Source organism: Lepidochelys olivacea (assembly GCF_965140295.1).
Source record: "Lepidochelys olivacea isolate rLepOli2 genome assembly, chromosome: 2".
Lineage (NCBI taxonomy): Eukaryota > Metazoa > Chordata > Testudines > Cheloniidae > Lepidochelys > Lepidochelys olivacea.
The window spans coordinates 181,417,368-181,434,174 of NC_140412.1; the positions used below are offsets into that span (position 1 = coordinate 181,417,368).

A 16,807-nucleotide genomic window follows, 5' to 3' on the forward strand; every position below is an offset into this window, starting at 1 on the left:
CTCCGAACAGAAGCAATAGTAGTATCATTTTAATAAGCACTTTCCTAAATAGTTGTTAAATTGCATGAACCTGACAGGATCACTTCCTGTAGGTGTTGTCTTAAAATGTGCTGTGCCCTTTGCATCACCTTGATCTTCAATCTCCACTGTCTGTAAAATCAGACATCACTGTACATTTTAGTAAAGAGACACCACCAACTTGAAATATAGTCAATTTCAAATAGTAAGTCAGAAGTACTTTCAGGACCTATACCTTCCTGTCAGTTCCTACCACCCTATACCTGACAGATTGTGGTTTTACAGTCACATTTCTCTGTTTTTTAAAAATGTTTTTCTCCTCCCTGTTTGCATGGGCCTTTTGCACTGCAACAACAGGAGCAATGGGCAGACTTACACAAAGTGCTGTCAAATCTACAAAGTACACAAATGAAATAAAAAAGAAATAATGTCTCTCTCTCTCGAAATCATTTTTATCTTAGGTGTTTGTAACAATGGCAGGTAATGTATTTGCAGACAAAAGTTTCCTTTAGCCCAGTTGCAGCGTTAACTGCACATACAGGGAAGTAGCCACCAGTTCATAACCCCAATGTGGGATTTGACTTTCAGATGAGAGTAGGAAGTGTGATCTAGTAGCTGAAGAAGGACACAGGGTCAGGAATCCTGGGCTCTGCTCCCAACTTGGCAAGTCACTTAACATCTCTGGGTAAGTCTACACTCCAGCTGGGAGCGAGCCCCCCATCCTGGCTAGACAGACTTGCACTAGCGGGATTCAAGCTACCGTGCTGAAAAGAGCAGTGTGATGTTGCAGCACCAGGGGAAACTTGGGCTCTTAAGCCCACCCAACTGCCTGGGTCTGAGCTGGGGGGGCGGAGGGGTGGGGGCTATACTGAGCATCTGCTGGTGCCACACCGCTATTTTTAGTTCATTAGCTCACGTATAGCTAGCTTAGATCAGTCTACCTGGGCTAGAAGGCTCATTTCCAGCTGCAGTGTAGACATAACTTCTGTGTCTCAGTATGCTCATCTATAAATGGGTGCTATTATTGCTTGTATTATATTAGCACCTAGAGCCCCAGCCACATTCAGGACCCACCTGGCCCGAGCTCAGGTGGCGAGCCCAGGTGTCTGGCCATGCAGCAACATCCACACTGCTATGTTCAGCATGTTAGCATGAATCTGTCTAACTGGTCTGGGAGGCTTGCTCCCAGATGCACTGTAAACATACAGACCAATGTTTTGGCCCTTTGGGTGTCAGCTGGGGGTGGGCAGGGGGAGGAATTACATGAAATTGTAGAAATTGCCTCAATGTACAAGTTTTGCAGAAACCACTAAAACAGACTTTCCCACAAAATCTACTGAGTTCCACTTTAAGCAGAGTCCTGTGCAAGCAAGGTTCCCCTCTCTTAGCTGCCGCTAGCCATGTGGTCCATTATCTGGACCCTGCAGTAGTGGGGCACATTGGTAATATTTCCATGTAGTGGTTTCACCACAGCTTCAGTGATAACCGCTGGCAGGCTTCTTGCTGTGCACTTGAAAACTTAATTTGATGTTACCTCTTTCTCTACATAGCTTCAGGAAGGCTAGAACGAATTCCTCATATTTGAAGGGGCTGGAAACGTCAGGGACTGATGTCTAGGAGAGGCAGTGAATGACCTTGGTCTATCCAAGGCCTTTGCTCCATTTCAGAAGCATGGTCAGTAATATTTGACTCAGGTCATAAATTGCTTCCTGCCCTCTAGAGAAAATTATAGGGAAGTACTTTATATGGAGAGAAAGCAGATGTGGTTAGTAGTATACAACCAACAAGGAAACTATAACAGAAGTCATTGACATATAGATGTTACCAAGTGGTTTGGCTTTCTTGTTTGCAAACCATTTAGAAATACACAATGGGCCAAATCCACTGGAGTTACATTTGATCCATATTATATTAAGCTATATAAATAATGTGTCACGTTGGATAGACATGTGACAAATGGACTATTTATAGGTGTCCGTGGTAGCAATATCTATAGTCAAGGTTGTCTAACATTTTCCATGATAAGAATCTATTTTCAGTTGTTTCTAACTGCTGGACCTTACCATTTGGGCTAAAATTGTCCACAGTGAGGGTCTACCTTAGGCTGACTTTTTTGGGAAAGTTTCCATCAAAACAGGTCAGCTGTTGGTTAGGGGAAAATATGTTGTTTTGCCCATATTAAAAAATTCTTACAGCTGCCGTGCTTCCATGGTTTGGAGCAGAGATGTGAAATTTGACAGGAAGTCACTCTGGTATCGAGGATGTGCTTTTTGATGTCTTTGTGATTTCCCTGTTAAGTTATAAGCCTCTAGAAAAAAAAAAATCACAGTTCACACATACTCAACAGATGTATTTTAGAGGCTGGCAGCATTATTTTCTGAAGGTTCTTTCTGTGGACTTCAATCCCCAGAGTTCCTGTGTGCCAGGTGAACTGAGCATGTGCCATCCCTGCAGAGTGACTTCAGTACTACTAACCCTCAGTGTTTAAAAAAAAAAATCCACAAGTCAAGCCTCTCAAAAATCAGGACATTGGCTTAAAAATGATGAGGTGTTTAAAATAATAAGTTTTGTTCCTTTTGTCTTCTGGTGTTGGATTATTTAAGGTTGGTGGTTTTCTTTGGGCTAGAAACGTATTTTTATTTTAATGAAAGCTGAGATTTTTCAGGTAATAAGTGGACTCCAGTAGCTGGGTCTTTAAAATAATCAAATTGTGGGTATTGGTAAGGCTGCAGCTGAGCATGCTCTGTCATAGCATTGCTGGGGCTGACCAGGATGTTTTCCTGCAATCACTCCTTCTGGTTGCCAGGGGCCACTGTGGCATCAGGCACTGGAACTGAGAGCAGGGCTACTATTTTCCCTTTGCACTCAGTGTTCCGCTTATTGGCACCCAGGCAACAAAGAAGAGTTGGAGGAAGTAGACTAGCTTGAATGGAAAAGGGTGAGGGAAGACAAGCAGAGGGGGATAGGAGGAATGGGGCATTGGGGGGGTGGGGGCTGAAAGATCTATAACCATTTTGAACACACTCCCCTTCAGAACCTAGACCTGAACCCAGGAGTCCCAAGTTCAGCATTCCTCTGCTGTCAGCAAATAGGTGTGAAACCCACTTGCAAACTGTGGCCCAGACCCTCAAAAATATTTAGGTTCTGTGACAGGGTTGGGACTCACCACCGCAGCACCTCCTGGGAATTAGCTCAGTTCATGCAGAGCACCCTCACCAGTGGTGTCCCATCCATCTCCCACCCTAGATTAGCATCTCAACCCACATTGCTCCCAGCTTGCGGCATCCTCTTCAGGACACTGCCCTCCAGCAGTGCCCACTGCTCTGGTCTCACCCCCTTCCTGGGGTTTGGTGTTATCAGCAGTCCTTCTCTTTGCCTCAGCCACCGTAGCCAACTACACCCCAAAGTCTAACCCCTTTTGGCAGGGTCTGGTGCAGTCCATGATGGCCACTCCTAACGGCCAGGTGGAAGTGCAAGTGGGGGGGACGGGACATAGGCCCACCCTCTACTCTGGGTCCCTACCCAGGGACCCTTTGGCAGCAGCCTTCCTGCCTACCCTCCTTCTCTCCTTTTGTCAGTCTCTCTCCCTGGGCCATTTCCCCTTCAGCCCCTTTGCACCAGCTAGGCCCTTTTTCTCAGGGTCCACAGCCCAGCAGATACCAGGTAGGAGATCCCTCAGGTGTGGGTGTCCTCACACAGGAAACAGCACTTCACCCTCTGAAAACCTGGGAGAGACTGCCTGGTCCCTTCCTGGCAGCCTTTATATAGGACCTAGCCTAGCCCTGATTGGCTCTAACAGGCCCTCCCTGATTGGCTGCCGCCTTGCGCAGCTGCTCTGGCCTGTTGAAGCCCAATCTGGCATGGGGGTGGGGCACTGCCCCACCACAGGCTCCCACATTTCATTGATTTCAGTGGAAGTTAGGCCCAGATTCTCAAAATTATTTAGGGTCCTATGTGTCTAGTGGCTGGTCCACATAGAGGATAATAGCCGACTTCTGCTACCACGTACTCTATTAAAGTGGTGAAAATCTGAGCTGTGGATCCAAAGGTCCCATGCCAATGACCCACATAATTCTATATGATCTAAATTCTGATTTTGCAGTTTTGTTTTATTAAAACTTTAGGAAATTACATAGAATAAAAACTACTTTAAAAGAACAATAAGGTTTCAAAATCAAGTGCTCAAAAAGTTAGGAGCTGCCAGAATTAAGGTTTCCTGTGCAACCCCTTGTGTGCATGCATTTGGATACAATTACATAATCACATACTATTTTTCTCATGGGACCCAGCCTCATATAGTGCACAGGATGGGTTAGGCTCAGGGAATGAAAGGAGTTGGTGTATGTGTGAAGCTGTAGTATTCCTGGAGGACCCCTCCCACATTTGCTGTTGGAAGGTGTGTAATGAATGAGGCAGGGAGTTGCAGGAAAAGAAAGGAGAGTCTCATGGTAAGGCAGCTGAATGCTACCCTGGAAAATTAGATTCTATCTTTGTCTCTGCCATAGAACTCATATATGATGCTATGCAAGTCTTTTAAGCCAAACTTTTCACACACGATTACTAACTGTGTGTTCCTCATTTTCTGGGTGCCCAACTAGAGATCCTAAGGTCTGATTTGCAGAAGAACTGAGCACGTCCAGCTGCAGATGAAGTCAGTGGAAGCTGTGCTTTGAACATATAAACTGCTATAAAAATGTACTCTGGAAAAAAAAATCAAGCACTAGATTCCTCAAATTGGGCACCAAAAATTTGTCAACACATTTGACAAATTTGGCTTTAATCTCTGTGCCTTTTCTCCATCTGTAAAATGGCAATACCACCACCTTATGTCAGAGGGATTTTGTGAAGATAAATTCATTATTGTTTGTGAAACACTGAGATATAACACTGATTAAATGTAATAAAAAAGCCCTTGAGGAAATTAATAATTTTGTGTTGGTGCAGGGTTTAAATGGTGTGCAATAAATGTAGTCTGTGGCTACTACACATTGAGTGATGAGGAGGATTAAAAGAAATCTTGAATCAGTAAGCACTGTCCCTATCCTGTGCACTGAAAGAGGCAGAGGTCCTGTGGAAAACATAGCATGGGAGCATGCAATTATTATTAGAGTGTATCATAATGTATGCACACAAGAGGGCCAAAGTACAGTTACACAGACACCCTTCATTCTGGCATTTGCAACTTTAGTGTTCTTTTAATGTGGGTTTTTAATATAATTTTAATACATTTTGTTACATGTATCTTTTGCAAGAAAACTAAGTCAGAGGCATGTAAGAGCAGTGGCTATTCTTAGAAAGTCAAATTCTGCCATCAGATATGAACAGAAAGCTCCCACTGGAATTTGACAAATGATAAAGAAGTGTTATGATGAGACCAACTTAAAAAAAAAAAGAAAAGAGGATATTGATGTTCCAAAAAGAATATTAAGCTTTGCTGAAAGAACTTGAAAAAGTAAAGGATCCAATCATAGTGAAGATTGCCATCCACTTGGGAAATTCTCACTGCTAATCAGAAAATGTTCTCATGGCTTATTGCAGCAAATGTACGGATTATTCTGAGCAGATGACAGATCACAAGATATGCATTTTCCTCTGGCATTTTTCTACCATGAATACAAGTTCTGTATGGGTCCAAAATGGAATAACTACTTTGTACAGTTTATTGATAGTTAAATTAATGTGTCTGTAAAATCAATCCCTGATTTATCATGGGAATGTGTTTAGTATGGTGCTCATTGAGGAGTTTCTATATCTTCTTCCCTTCCCCAGTGCTGAAAGCCTTGTCAATCCCAGGAAAAGTCCTCTCTTTTGCTACTTCTCATTTTACTTGGTATTTTGAAGACAGCAGTGTGTAGGAATGCATAGAGTAAGACTAATGTGCTGTGCAAGCCGCTTGGCCTGCCCAGAGGGGAGAAACAGATGAAAGAGGCTGAAGCCCGGAGAGAAATAATATTGAGAAGTAGCCATTTTAGAGATTTGCAATGGTTTGCTAGGAATTAAATCTTAGAATCCTTACAGCCCAGAATGTGATAATCATGTACAAATTAAGCTAGACAACAGAAATAGAGCTCATACATTGCACATAATTCCTAAATGCATTAAATCCAAGAATTTTTAAAGTCAGAATGTAAAATGTCACAAATACACATTTTTGGAAAGCAATCTGGCGAGCGTGACAGAAAAATCAGCCTCAAAATAAACTCAAAAGCAAAAATCTCTTTTTTTTACCCAGTACAATAGATTTGCTTGCACAAAGTGGTGAAAGTACATTAAGAGAGAGCTATGTAGTGAGTCATATCTTTCCCTCCTAAAATGTTGCCAAATACCATTTTTAGTGATGGCAGTGGCTGGGGGAAATGCAGCTTGATTGGGGCATAGTTTGATCACAGCTATTGAGCACCTGGGTAAATTCAGGTCAGATAGGAATCTGACCTTTTGTAAGAAACAAAAATAAAGACTTCCTTGTCCTGTGGAGGGAGGGGGTTGAAATTTGAAGGCAGGGTGTTGAAAGGGCGGCCTCATAGAGTGGCCCTGCCTTCAGCGCTCTCCAGCAGGAGGCCACTGCATGACAGGTGCACCTGCTTCAGTCTCCCTCCTTTGGAGTCCCCAGTAACTCCACACAAGCTTTCTTGACTCACTGATACCTGCAGGGGGCGGGGAGCAGAATATTGCCAAAATATAGTTTCAGATCCACAACCAAAGTCCCAAGCATGGTCCATTTCTCACAGCCAGTGTGTGTAGTCTGTAAAATGCCACATCCTTGGGTCCATCAGCATAGCACATACCACACGCCAGCATCTTCACCACACCCAGGCTCTTTCTTGATCCCCCATTGATTCTGTGCTGGGAGTTCATCCTCAATTAGGGAACATCCCTAATACTCCATGGACCCTCAGCCCTCTGGCTTGGGAAGACCAGCCAGCAAACCCTTCTTGCTCCCCTGTCTTTAGCCTTCCCCCAGGAACAACCTAAAGCTTCCTTCAGGGACCTCTCAGTTGCCTGGTCTCTGGCAGCTCTCACTTACTGATTGCCTGGTTCTCTCAGGGTATGTCTACACAGCAGTAAAAGAACTGCAGCGTGGCTGCTGCTGGGCTGGGTCACACTTGGGCTTGCTGGGCTCAGGCAGTGGGACTAAAAATTGCTGGATCCCAGGCTCTGAAACCCCACAAGGGGGATAAATCTCAGAACCCAGGCTCCTGTCTGAGCCTGAACGTCTACACTGTGGTTTTTAGCCCCACAGCCCAAGCTCTGCAAGCCTGAGCCAGTTGACCCAGGCTGTGAGACTTGGCGCTGCAGGTTTTTTATTGGGGCGTAGCTGTACCCTCAGGCTGTCGGGCACCTCTCACCTGGTTCTTTCCTGACTGGAACCCTCTCAGGCCCAAGGCCTTCACTTAAACTCATGTGGGAGGTAGCTGATGAATCACAGGTGCACTGGACACCACTTCCTCTTAAAAGGGGCCAGTCAACTTGTGACATCTTGTAGGCATCTAACCTCAGCCGTCCTACCTTGTACACAGCAGTGCTCAGGGCCGTGTCCCCAGAGTTAGGGGAAAGAGTCCATTTCCTGCAACTTTCCACATAGCTTCCCTGCACACAGCCAGTTAACTTGAGCTAGTGTTTGGCTTTTTAGATGTTTCCATATTTGCACTAGTCAGGCTGTAATGTAGATCTTCCCTTTTTATGGTCCTTTTAAACAGTAAGTCTCCCATTTGACTTGGATTAGCCTGTGCTTGTTCTCTTTTATCAGGATTTATTTTTCCACTGTAGCTCAGAAGACTTATCTGTGCACAAGCAGGTGTCTTTCCCAAGATGCTCTACGAACACAGTCTGCACACGATATGAAGTCCAATCTCACCCCTTTCCTGGAGCGTGGAGTTGTTAAGTAACAATGACACGATAACATAAGAGCAGCTCCCCAGACTTGGCTGCTTCTAATCTTCCTCCAGACTGCTCAGTCTAAACCCTACATCCTCTCTTTCCACCCCACCCACTTATGTATAGATGGATTGACAAGCCACCTGCCTCAGGGAGTCAGCAGAACTTTCTTTAACTCTTTCCCCAATCTGCTATATCACTGCCAGCCTGTTACACTGTGATTAAAGCTATATCCTAGAGAAGCTACATGTCTTTCCAGCCCTGCAATAGCATATGAGAGAATTGTGGGGGTGGGAGAAACCTATGCAATATTACAAAACTCTCTGGCCACCTACCACATTTTGTAAAAACAAATGGTATGTACTGTATTTGTTCCTTATTTAAAAATGAACAAAAAGCTTTAGCTGAAATCCCTTGTTGCAGAAACATTTTAATTTCTAAGGTTGTTTTAATTTTATAAAGACAGTTGTTGTTTTTTTAACTTAGTAACTGCACATGCTCGACTAGTAGGGCCCTACCAAATTCACAGCCATGAAAAACACGTCACAGACCATGAATCTGGTCTTTTGTGTACTTTTAACCTATACTATACAGATTTCATGTGGGAGACCAGCCTTTCTCAAATTGAGGGGCCTGACCCAAAAGGGAGTTGCAGCGGGCGGGGGGAGTTGGGAGGTCGCAAGATTATTTTATGGGGGTCACGGTATTGCTACCCTTACTTCTCCGCTGCCTTCAGAGCTGGGTGGCTGGAAAGCGGCAGCTGTTGGCCAAGCGCCCAGCTCTGAAGGAAGCACCCCACCAGCAGCCGCGCAGAAGTAAGGCTGGCAGGGTATGGTATTGCCACCCTTACTTCTGCACTGCTGCCTCAGAGCTGGGCGGCCAGAAAGTGGCGGCTGCTGACTGAGGGCCCAGCTCTGCAGGCAGCAGCGCAGAAGTAAGGGTGGCAATCCCATACCCTGCCAGCCTTCCTTCTGCGCGGCTGCTGCTGGCCGTGGCTCTGCCTTTAGAGCTGGGCTCCCGGCAAGCAGCCGCCACTCTCCAACTGCCCAGCTCTGAAGGCAGCGTCACGGCCAGCAGCAGTGTAAAAGCAAGGGTAGCAGTACTGCAGTCCCCCCCGCCCTCCACAATAACCTTGTGATCCCCCCAAAACTTTTTTTGGGTCAGGACCCCTACAATTACAGCACCGTGAAATTTCAGATTTAAATAGCTGAAATCATGAAATTTATGATTTTTAAAATCCTATGACCATGAAATTGATCAAAATGGACCATGAATTTGGTAGGGCCCTATCGATTAGCAAAGAGAAGCAGGTAGTTGTGTAGGGTAAGAGCTTGCAAAAATGCTCATGAGAGCATTCCCCATCCCCATGCAGGAGCAGAGCAGGATTACAACCTTGTACTTAAGAGACTTCTAGGGAAGAGGATCTGGCACAACACAGCCTCAGTGAAATGTGGCGTGCCAGTTAGTAGAAACATCCATGCCTCAGCCTGCCTGTGGCACAACAGTGCAAGTCCAATCACGCTGGACATTGCTGGGGGAATGGCTCTTGTAGCTAACACCCAAGCCAGCACTCCTCCACTCTTCCTCCCTGCACGATTCAATCACAGTGCTGCCAACTCTCATAATTTTATCAGGAGTCTTGCGATATTTGGAGTTTTTCTTAAAGCCCCAGCTCCTGGAGTGAAGTAATGATGTGAGAATCTCAGCTGTCATTTAAAAAGTAACTATATAGTCTGTATGGTAGCGGAGAAATGCTTGAAAATCATCCACCTGCACTCTGAAGGCTCAAAAGGCTAAGAAAATAAACCCATAATTTATTATTTTTGTAACAATCTCATGATCGTTGAGACCTTACTCATCATTTTGGAATGCTTAGATTGCCAATACTGCAATCATAATTTGTAACAAATTACTTACTGATTGGGTTGCCACCTATGCAAGTTTTCCCAGTATCATTCCTTTTTGGAGATACTGATTTCCTAAGACAGCTAAGTACACACTGCCAGCTGTCCAGTTTTATGGGCCCCAAATCATCCTGTATGTCCCAGATATTTTGTAACTCAGAGGTGGCAGCCCTCCGACTAGAATGACACATTTTTATTTCACTTTGCACAAGCACAAATGAATTATTGGGGATGAAACTAAAGCTTTGGAAGCTTGGGTCATGTTAGCACTGACAGTTTGGCTGCTTCCCCAAAACTTTTATGAACCATACGAGGACTCCTGGGAACTACAGGCCAGTCAGCCTCACCTCAGTCCCTGGAAAAATCATGGAGCAGGTCCTCAAAGAATCAATCCTGAAGCACTTACATGAGAGGAAAGTGATCAGGAGCAGTCAGCATGGATTCACCAAGGGAAGGTCATGCCTGACTAATCTAATCGCCTTCTATGATGAGATTACTGGTTCTGTGGATGAAGGGAAAGTAGTGGATGTATTGTTTCTTGACTTTAGCAAAGCTTTTGACACGGTCTCCCAGAGTATTCTTGTCAGCAAGTTAAAGAAGTATGGGCTGGATGAATGCACTATAAGGTGGGTAGAAAGTTGGCTAGATTGTCGGGCTCAACAGGTAGTGATCAATGGCTCCATGTCTAGTTGGCAGCCGGTGTCAAGTGGAGTGCCCCAGGGGTCGGTCCTGGGGCCAGTTTTGTTCAATATCTTCATAAATGATCTGGAGGATGGTGTGGATTGCACTCTCAGCAAATTTGCGGATGATACTAAACTGGGAGGAGTGGTAGATACGCTGGAGGGCAGGGATAGGATGCAGAGGGACCTAGACAAATTGGAGGATTGGGCCAAAAGAAATCTGATGAGGTTCAATAAGGATAAGTGCAGGGTCCTGCACTTAGGACGGAAGAACCCAATGCACAGCTACAGACTAGGGACCGAATGGCTAGGCAGCAGTTCTGCGGAAAAGGACCTAGGGGTGACAGTGGACAAGAAGCTGGATATGAGTCAGCAGTGTGCCCTTGTTGCCAAGAAGGCCAATGGCATTTTGGGATGTATAAGTAGGGGCATAGCGAGCAGACCGAGGGACGTGATCGTCCCCCTCTATTCAACATTGGTGAGGCCTCCTCTGGAGTATTGTGTCCAGTTTTGGGCCCCGCACTACAAGAAGGATGTGGATAAATTGGAGAGAGTCCAGCGAAGGGCAACAAAAATGATTAGGGGTCTGGAACACATGACTTATGAGGAGAGGCTGAGGGAACTGGGATTGTTTAGTCTGCAGAAGAGAAGAATGAGGGGGGATTTGATGGCTGCTTTCAACTACCTGAGAGGTGGTTCCAGAGAGGATGGTTCTAGACTATTCTCAGTGGTAGAAGAGGAGAGGACAAGGAGTAATGGTCTCAAGTTGCAGTGGGGGAGGTTTAGGTTGGATATTAGGAAATACTTTTTCACTAGGAGGGTGGTGAAACACTGGAATGCGTTACCTAGGGAGGTGGTGGAATCTCCTTCCTTAGAAGTTTTTAAGGTCAGGCTTGACAAAGCCCTGGCTGGGATGATTTAGTTGGGGATTGGTCCTGCTTTGAGCAGGGGGTTGGACTAGATGACCTCCTGAGGTCCCTTCCAACCCTGATATTCTATGTTTCTATGACTCTATGATTCCTGCCATCCCTGCAGTCTGCATACATCCACAGAGCCTTTTCATATCCCTTTCTAGTTTCCCAAACCTTGGCCACAACAGCCCCCCTTCCCTCCTCACATCTCCCATGGGGCTTGCCCCTCCCCTTGCATGTGAACATGTGTAAGAGCAGATTTTCCATCCCTTCCCCATCACCTAAGAGGCCTGCAATAGCTCTGATCCTTCATGTGCGCAAGCTCATTCTGTCTTTCACATCTTGCTCACATGGTGGCTTCTGTGTCAGAGCACCCCTGTCCCAATTGCACTGTGCATCTCTGTCAGGAAAGCTCCAGAGCACGTAAGGTTTGCAAGGAGAAATCTGCCCCAGTGTAAGGAACTGGTTGTCTGCTGGCACGTACAACAGGAATGTCAAGAAAGAAGAAGAAAGGCCATCATTGTGGATGGGAAGGAAATCAGTTTTTCCGGACCAGTTCATTCATCCTTAACAGCCACCAATCCTGCTCCCATTGACGTCACTAAGAACTGGTCTACACTACAGACCAAGTAGACTGTGTAAGCATCTACACTACAGTGTTCCTCCTGCTGATTTAACTTCCCCACTACGCCAACCTAACAACTCCACCTCTGCTAGAGGCGAATGCACTTAGGTCGATATAGTTAAGTTGATGCAGTGTCCATGCAGACACTGCGTTACTTACATTGTCTGCTGCTGCCTTTGACAGCTATTGGCCTTGGGGCAGTAGGGGGCTTTGGCTGTCAGTGCCCCGAACTGCCCCACTTAAGTCGGTGCAAGCGTTTGTGGTGAGGACACACACCACTGACAGAAGGAGCCTAATGTGGACACAAATGGTTGATTTAATTACTGTGGTGGCTGTAGGTCGACCTAACTTAAGTCGACTTAATTTTGTAACGTAGACATGCCCTGAGAGTCTGTTCATTGACTTCAGTGGAAGCAGAACCAGGCCTCCTTCGAAAGGATTTAGTAATTCCCTGGGCTCATGTTCTAATGCACACTTTACTGGACCATGCGTAAAGCCAGACCCTACCATCCCTTTGAGAGAAGGATTCTGACAAGCTGCTTTAAAACACCTGTGCCCTGGAATCCTTTTGTCACCTATGGGAGGGGAATTAAATTGGGTGTTTTAGACATGTCAGTTTGCAAAATGGGTACAGCTTTGACTTAACCCCCTGTCCTCTCCTCTAGGTCTCTTACGAGGATGTGGATCACTTGAAGGAATTTGCGGTGATTGAGAACGTGAGAGTACCACACTTCTTGCAAGACCATGTCAGATACATGGAACACTTGGAAAAGATCATGGAGGTGAATGAGCTGACTGACCAAGAGCTCAAGGATCTCATAGTGTAAAGTCAGTCAGTCTCTTTTACCTGAAATCTGTTCTGTATGCAGCCGGTTATACAGAACTAGACTTCACCACAGTTTGCAAAACTAGAATGAATCAACTTTTGTTTTGTTGTCTGGCAAAAATCTTGACTATTCAGATTTGTTAATTTTTTTTTAAAAAAAGAAAAAAATACAAACCTCAGACTATCAATTCAGAAATGTTTATTTGAAGGAAAAAAGAGAAAAAAAAGAAGAGTTCTTTGAGATTCTTTCCTCACTCCCATAATATATATTGGTGGGTGTTTTTGGTTTTTTTTTTTAAAAAGGTTTGGTGCCTCTTCCAAATTAAATTATGGAGTGAACATCATTTAGGACTTCCCTTGTAACTGGTCAGTCCCATTGTCCCTTAAATGTTCTGTACACTGAGGAGGATCGTTTGAAATGTCTTGCTTTTAGGATATACTGCTTTTTATTCTTTCTAAAGTCTGTGTTTTGTAATTTTTCCCCTTGGCTCACTCGCATTGGCCTCATTTCTGGTCACGGCCTTCACAACAAACCCCCACAGCAGCAAAATTGCGGAACTGCTGTAGACTATGCCACCATCTTCTTAACTCTACCGCATTGTATACTGCTTCCCTCATTGTAAGGTCACAATGCACAGACGCTCTCCCTTGCACAACACTGCTGTAGTTTGGATATGTTAGAAAGATGTGATTTCCACACTTCATGTGTCAAATAGCAGCAGCTGAGGTTGCTGTTTAAATGGGTGTAAACAGGCTAGAAAGTTGCCCTCTTAATCCCAAGAGGGGATGTGCTGTTGCAGCATTGTATATATGCCTTTCCCTGAAGTGACTGTCCTCCTCTGGCTTGTACAATACAGGTTTCAAGAGGAGGAGTTGCAGGAAAGGGCCTTTTTTTGCCCTTAAGGACCCAGTTAGCATGTTTAGCAAATCGAATGTGCTAGTGGTTCGGAAGAAGGACTGGGCTGAACTGAGTTTTCTGACTAATGTACGTAATGAATCCAGATATGGAGCCATATTTCATTTCAAAAAGCAAAAGCACCCCTTCGCTCTAGCACCTGAACCCTGCGTGTGTTTGGTTACTTGGAGTGGTTTCGGCCCTAATGCTGCAAGGAGCTCAGCCCTCATGGAGCTCACTGCCGGATTGGGAACTTTAATGGGGGGGGGGGCGGGGGGGATGACAAAATTCACCCTAGTCCACTATGCAAAACGACTGAAGAGCTCTGGCACACCTGAAGCATCCTGAGCTCTGTTTTAAATGTGGGTGCCATACAAAACACATAGCGAAAACACCTCAGTGTAGGGTCGTCTATTCAAACGGCTAACTTAGGCAAGGCAAGAGGGTTGTTCCCTACAGAGACCACAGTTTCTGAGTCTGGGGTATTAGAAAAGCGCGAATAATGGCACCACAGCACATGCTGAACTGAGCTTTGCACCTAAAGTATTGGGCTTACGTTTAATTCAGATCGTTTTACCAAGGCTAAACGCAGCCGTTAGTCCCTTGTGCCTCTGGAAGAGTCCCAGACTCACAATTCCTTCCCTTGCGCCTGTGGGGAGTGGGGACAGGAGCAGCGTACCGCCACCGTGAAAAGGGTTCAGCTTGCTTTCCCACCCCCACGTTGGCTCAGCTCTGCTGGTCAGTGGGTCGGCAGGCGGGGGAAGAGAACTGGAGCCAAAGTGGCCTGCTTTGCAGCGGGAATACTGGCCACAATCCTCCCCTCCTCCTGTACAGCAGGAGCTGCCTGCGATATGTGGAACATTAATGCAGACACACCATGGGGGTAGGGAGGTCTTACTCCCCAGCATGGCTGCATCCGGCTGAATGACAATCCAGCCCCTGGCATCCAGTTGTGTGGAACTTAGTGGCTTTTGATTAAGGAATGGAATAACTCCCAAAGCCTCCGACTTTACACCAAGTACGATGGTGTCCATTCCAGATTTAAAGTTTAAACACCACATTTTGTGACCAGTGGGGATCTCACCTAGCCTAGAGGTTTTGAAGTTTTTGAATAACCCATAAAACCAGCTGCCTTTAAGGTACTATTACGTGTGTGTGCTGTGGTGGCTGCCTGCTTGAAAAAAAAAAGAAAAGAAAAACATTTGAGCTGCTCCAGGAATTCAATGAGCAAATTTGCTGATCTGAGTGTTTTATAAAACATGGACCAAGAACCTCAGAATAGCCTTAATTTTGTATTGTTTAACAGCTTCAGACTCTTAATCTCTGAATTCTAGTGGGTGAATCTTCCCTTCTGCCCCCAAAATATCAGTCTTAGCCTTGCCTGCCTAGCTTTGTTTCAAAGCCCTTCAGGCGACCTGGGGAGGTGCTGTACAATTGCATCAAGCTGGTGGAAATATTTGCACGTCAGTGTCCGGTAATGCACCCAGACATTCAGAATGTGTCAGCTCAGCTATTTTGCTGTGAGCAACAGAAGTGCAGATCAGACTTTTCACATGTCAAAGGTTGAATGTGAAAATTCCAGGTAAAAATCCATCCTTGGGGGTAATTGGATTGAGGTCTGTGGAATTACACCAGGGATGAATTTGGCCCACTGTGTTGAAGAAGAGTTCCATATGTCCCGTTCTTTGCGAAAGGGCCGTACGTTAGAGGTGAACTTTTCTTAACTGAAATACCCCTGCATTTCTCCAATCACTTCTGTAGTCAATACAAACATGCGTAAGCAACCCAATCGTAGTCATGAGAATAGTCTTGCGTTTTATATTTACAATAATGGTGTCCCTGAAAACATTACATTTATGTGTTGCCTTACTACACAATATGATGGTTACAGCCCCTTCTCAACTGCCTGTTGATACTCCATCACCCCTCTGTGGGTTTGCAGATGTGAACTCCAGGGGCTTATTTTTCTTCTTTAAGAGACCTGGGGTTTATTTTCCCCAGAGAAGTTGCTGCCATTCCACTTCTACCATTCTCCATTATGCGAATAGGTGTACCCCAGCACAAACTTAGATTCTAGAAGTGTCAGCATGGATGTCTCAGCATAACATCGTACTGAAACAGGGACAAATGTCAACCTCTATTTTTCAGCACCTAACTTGTCCTGCCTCTTTTGTAACAGTGTTTCAGATTTGTAATGGTAGTTTTGTAAACTTTTTGAAATTTTTATTGTGATGGACCTTGTTATTGTCATAGTATTGAAGTTCTGTAATAAAGTATGTGGATGATACTGCATAGAAACTCACATGATCAGAAAGTCTCACAATGTCTCTAATGTGAAAACAGACTTCTGGTCTTTAATAATTGTTTAAGTTGAAAAGTGAAGAATATCACTAAAGTGTCCCACACGCCCTTCCATCTCCCCCGCCCCCCTCACCACCACCACTCCGAGCCTGATCTTCATCAGAAAAGTCACACCTCTTGAACTTAAAATCACTTTTAAGACCTTTAGATGCAAAAAAATGTTTCAAATGTAAACACACAAGTTAGGATGTGAAAGAGTTGTGGGGCTCACTGCCCTGTTAGCTCTAGAGCAAGTCAGATTTTTTTTTTTAAACTGTGAACAATTTTGGCAAAAATGACTAATAAAAAAAGTTATCAAAATTTTCCATGGAAAATTCTGACTTTTTGGCAAAAATTGAAACCCAAGAGTTTTTCTCCAAAACTTCAGTTGCCAAATGCTGCCACTCTGTCTCTCGGGAGTTGTAGTTGAGGTTTCTCCTCCCCCTCTCTCTCCTCCGTACTGTACTCTCATGAAATAGCCGTGTATACGTTACCAACTCTAATTCAGGGTGATAGAACATAGCTGATGGAATATTTCCCATTTGCTCTCAGTACCAATCTGAAATTCATTAGACCCACTGCAGTGGCAGACGTACGACAAGAACATATCTTAGATCTCTTTTACAGCATTTGAGTTGTGTTGGTGCAAGTCATCAGTTAGGCAGCTTTATAAACGATCATTCTTAATTCACACAACAGATACAGCATGGGCAGCAGCAATGCAAACTTCTCC

At 44.9% G+C, this 16,807-nt stretch overlaps 1 protein-coding gene across 2 annotated transcripts in view; it reads left to right on the forward strand.

Moving 5' to 3' along the window:
• The window catches only part of MATCAP2 (microtubule associated tyrosine carboxypeptidase 2), a 53,703-nt gene extending 37,308 nt beyond the window's left edge, over window positions 1-16,395 (forward strand). For both annotated transcript variants that reach the window (XM_084619675.1, XM_084619676.1), the window contains one exon: window positions 12,679-16,395. In XM_084619675.1, coding sequence (XP_084475801.1) covers window positions 12,679-12,840 — 162 coding nt within the window. In that variant the 3' untranslated portion in view covers window positions 12,841-16,395. The remainder of the gene's footprint in view (window positions 1-12,678) is intronic.
• The last annotated feature ends 412 nt before the right edge of the window (window positions 16,396-16,807 follow it).